Here is a 4359-nt window from a genome sequence, read left to right as displayed (position 1 = left end):
AAGGTTTGTGTTACACAGAAAAGCTTTCAGAAGATACGGTAGTATTATAAACCTAGTGAGGAATAGCAAGGTTTGTGTTACACAGAAAAGTTTTCAGAAGATACGGTAGTATTATAAACCTAGTGAGGAATAGCAAGGTTTGTGTTACACAGACACGTTTTGAGAAGATAAGGTAGTATTATAAACCTAATAAGGAATAGCAAGGTTTGTGTTACACAGAAAACAGTTGTTAAAAAAGACGGCAGAACTATCAAATTAATGAGAAATAGCATGGTGTGTGTCAAGGTGAAATGTTTTTAGAAGCCGTACTGGTATTATAAAGTTATTGAAGAATATTTTTATGGTTTGTGCCACAGTCAATTGTTTAAAGAAGTTTTAATCGCTTTTTAAACGTGTTGTATAAGATCGAATTGTTACTACTGGAAGTAATATTTTTTCCCTAAATAACTTACCGATATGCTAGTCGAAAAACAAAAAGTTCAAGACTAGCTGACTGAGACAGAAGTTGCTGATCGTCCCTGTTTAACTCCCTAAAACCTGGAATCTTCTTCCCAAAGGTGCGAATAATCTCCAAGGATGACGTCATCACATTAATGAACTGCCGAATTTGTTCAGTTTCTGTGAGTCGGTTTTCACCAGCTGAGGGTTCTCTACACTAATATTAGAAAAAATATTTTAACACGTCCCCCAGAAGCCAAGGGGTGTCTTTACACTACAATTTGTTGAAAATTAAAAGTAAGTTCAATCCGGAAACTCCCAGAGAGGGTGGTTTTGGACGTATCTTTTCGAGACAACTTAGAGACAAGTTTTAGTTTGTTAATGGATAAATTTTTTAAGTGAAATACAGCACCCTCAATTCTCCATACCAGCTAGTATTAAGGTCTATCTGCTGGGAGTAAATTCAGTATATATCAATAAAGCCACATTCTCAGCATCATTAATTAAGGAATTGTCAACCTTTTAAGCTTCTGCTATCACCTTTATATGTTTAGCTTTCAAATGAGATACGAACGATTTCACCTGCGATTCGGTAGGGAAGGTCGAAGCATCACGATAGTCAGCAGAAGGATGAGTAAACAAGAACACATTGAAAGCAGCTATAGGTATAATATTGTACTCGGGTTGCTGCACAGTATCTACCAAGGTGATTCTAAACGGTTCCTAGATACCACTTCGTGTCATTTGGAGACTTCCATGCTTCTTGTGATTGGCCGTTAAGCTCGTGATGCACTGACGGATTTCAGTTACCTTACTACTTCAAATCACTAAAAGAGTGCGGGAAATGCTTTCTTTTTAGCCCAAAAATGTCCACAAATTTCAGTTCAAATTAAGAAAAACCGGATTGGGTGGTTTTTTTTTTAACAAAAATGTCCCCCACTGGCTAGTGAGGGGGTATGTTAAAATTACTACTTTATATTATACATACATGTATAATAATATATGATAATTGAACAATTGTTATGATGGTGGGTGACAAGAAGAAGAGGAACGGGTGGCAACAGTTTAAACCTTTGGCACCGATCGAAGCGTGACTAATTGTTATCGTGCTGGCAGTGTAAATCTAAAGGTTCATGGTTCGAGCTCTGTTGCCACGAAAATGTGCTCCGCACTTTGGGGCCGTGGCTGTTTTCAGTCTAAACTATCAGTTCAAAAATGGGGAGGGGGCAGACAACCCTTGTGTAGCTTTGGGCGTAAGTCTAATAAACAAATCTTTGGCTCGAATGGTATGACAAGGATAACTCGTTAAACAGTTATTTCTGTATGTTTGTGCTTTTGTTTTAATGCAGTTTTTGAATGTATTTTCAATGATGTTCTGAAATAATTTATATTTCGAGGGCTTTCGAAATATTAATATTAGAACTGTATAATTAAAACCAAGTGCTCTCAAATACTGTGACAATTGAAAAACAAATATGTCATTGTGAAATACAGTTCCTTGAGTGATAATTCTATCAGCGATTCTTTAGGTAAACTTATCCTCAGATTTAATGCATATAAATAAACGGGTACTGAAATTAGTGTTGTAGTCAGGAAAATATTTCGGGGGAGGTAACTCACCCCCCGACTCATTGTATGATAGAGTAATATATACACACACATACCTACAAAATAACACAAGTAATATGTACAACAATTTTTCTTGACGTCTTAAATTTACTTTCCATCTCGATCGACGACTATTTAACTAAAAAAGAGTACTTGTGGTACATAGGCATCTAATACTTCTTCCAGTTTGTGTGTATACGCTACCATTAGCCATTATGTTAGATTAACTTAGCTTTTTTCTACGCTCCCTTCCCCCACGTTACAACAAAGTTAGGCAGTCATGCTCCAGAAGACAATGAAATGTTCAAAGCTAAATTAAGAATACAATAAAATGTTCAAAGCTAAGTTATAATTCTGAATACGTTTTATTCGCGATCATTATTAGGCGCGTAAAGATAAGTAGCAGAATGCTCATTTTTGAACACAGGTATTACGGTTGAGAGAGAGACTACACAAAATCAGGCTTTTCAGTAAGTTAGTTGACTGTTTGTAGTTTTGTTTGGAGAATCACATTTTAATTTTAATTGTAATTATACGGAAATAAGTGTCAAACCTTTTATATTTTACTAATTGTTTTGGCTTAATATGTGTTTGTGTGTGTATATGTGCAAAGTATGCTAGACATACAAGGAAGAGGCCCGGCATGGCCAGGTGGTTAGGGAACTCGACTCGCAAGCTGAGGGTCGCGGGTTCGAATCCCCGTCACACCAAACATGCTCGCCCTTTCAGCAGGGGGCGTTATAATGTGACGGTCAATCCCACTATTCGTTGGTAAAAGAGTAGCCCAAGAGTTGGCGGTGGATGGTGATGACTAGCTGCCTTCACTCTAGTCTTACACTGCTAAATTAGGGACGGCTAGCGCAGATAGCCCTCGTGTAATTTTGCGCTAAATTCAAAAACAAACAAAAAACAAAATACAAGGAAGATAAATATTTTTATCATCTTCTACTATATCTTGTTTTAGCTGGCAATAAAGTTTTAATGTTTTCTTTATAAACCTCGGAATTATTGCACACAATAAACTAGACAGACTCATAAAGGAGCCGATCACGGCCTAATGGTTAACTTACCGGGCTGCGGATTGGAAATCTTAGGGTTCGAGCACGTGACATGCTGCTAACAACACCCCACACTTTCAGTCATGGGCTAGTTATGCCACTTGAATTCAATATTGCTATTAGGTTAAGAATACGCATGTAGGTGGTAAGTGCTACTAACTAATTGCTCTCCCTCTGGTCAGCAATTATAAATTAGGGACGGTTTAGTCTGAGTCTTGGGTCTCTAACCTGTTCGCCGAGAGTTCATACATTCATATGTTGCCTTTATGGTTGAAAATACCGAATACCAGACTCATGATAGCACACTTAGAACCACGAAGCTCTGTCTGCATACGATATTTAAGTATTGTAATCAATATTACTATTTGGCAAAAACAAAACAAAAAACATTTACTTAAGTTCTTTTCAAACATATGCGCAAAAGTACTGTAACTGAACTGTGCAGAAATATAGTTTGATCTTGCAAAGTAGAACATAAGAATAAAAAAAGTAAATAAAAAATGGTTAAGGTTATCAAGAAACTGTCACTCTTGGGCGGAAAAAACTATAAACTTTATGTTTACTCTACTTGTCAAAAGATGTAGCAATATAAACATAAAAGTCTAGAAACCGATGTTTTTACCTGAGAATGGTCAAGGCTAGCAAGATCAGGGGTTGTATCTATATAGGCTCGAACTAATGATGTAATGAAACTGACAGGCGGCGATGATGGGGACTTCTGTTGGATTTTGTGTTTCGATGGTAAACGACCACGGCGCCCTTTCAAGTCGTCTGACCTTACCACTGAAATAGAGACAGTTACAGAGACATAATGGTCACTTGAACACGGTGACATTTTAGATTAAGATTAATTAGGATACAAAATATTTTTATAACATAACTTAGGAATAAATGTGACAATTTGTTTATTTTGGACAAAGCCACAATGAGCTATCTGTTGTGTCCGCCGTGAAGAATCGAACCCTGAATTTTAGCGTTGTAAGTCCGTAAACTTACCACCGTCCCATCAGGGAACAAATGTGACAAAAGCTTACGCAACAATAGCGGATTCTGAAGTTTTAACTGTTTAATTTGTTTCAAGTATATTCTTGGAGTCGTTCGAAATTCTTCTTCAAGTTTTAAGTGCTTCTTACTTCCATGAATTCATTTTTAGTGGTTAGTAGAAGAGGAAAATATTTGGTCGTCAAGACATTAATGTCGCTTTTTTTAGATGAAAAAAACTCGAACAACTTATATATCAAAACAAAACATTTAT

The 4359-nt window shown here is 36.6% G+C and overlaps 1 protein-coding gene across 1 annotated transcript in view; it reads right to left on the bottom strand.

Moving 5' to 3' along the window:
• Positions 1 to 4359, bottom strand: part of LOC106466607 (nuclear receptor subfamily 4 group A member 1-like) — a 29082-nt gene that overhangs the window by 4402 nt on the left and 20321 nt on the right. Inside the window, exons 6-7 of the mRNA XM_013926903.1 lie at positions 3727 to 3887; positions 453 to 655 (exon numbers count right to left, since the gene is read on the bottom strand). Of these exons, the coding sequence (XP_013782357.1) occupies positions 453 to 655; positions 3727 to 3887 (364 nt within the window). The remainder of the gene's footprint in view (positions 1 to 452; positions 656 to 3726; positions 3888 to 4359) is intronic.

Source organism: Limulus polyphemus, unplaced genomic scaffold (assembly GCF_000517525.1).
Source record: "Limulus polyphemus unplaced genomic scaffold, Limulus_polyphemus-2.1.2 Scaffold75, whole genome shotgun sequence".
NCBI lineage: Eukaryota > Metazoa > Arthropoda > Merostomata > Xiphosura > Limulidae > Limulus > Limulus polyphemus.
This window is presented reverse-complemented; position numbering and strand designations above follow the sequence as displayed.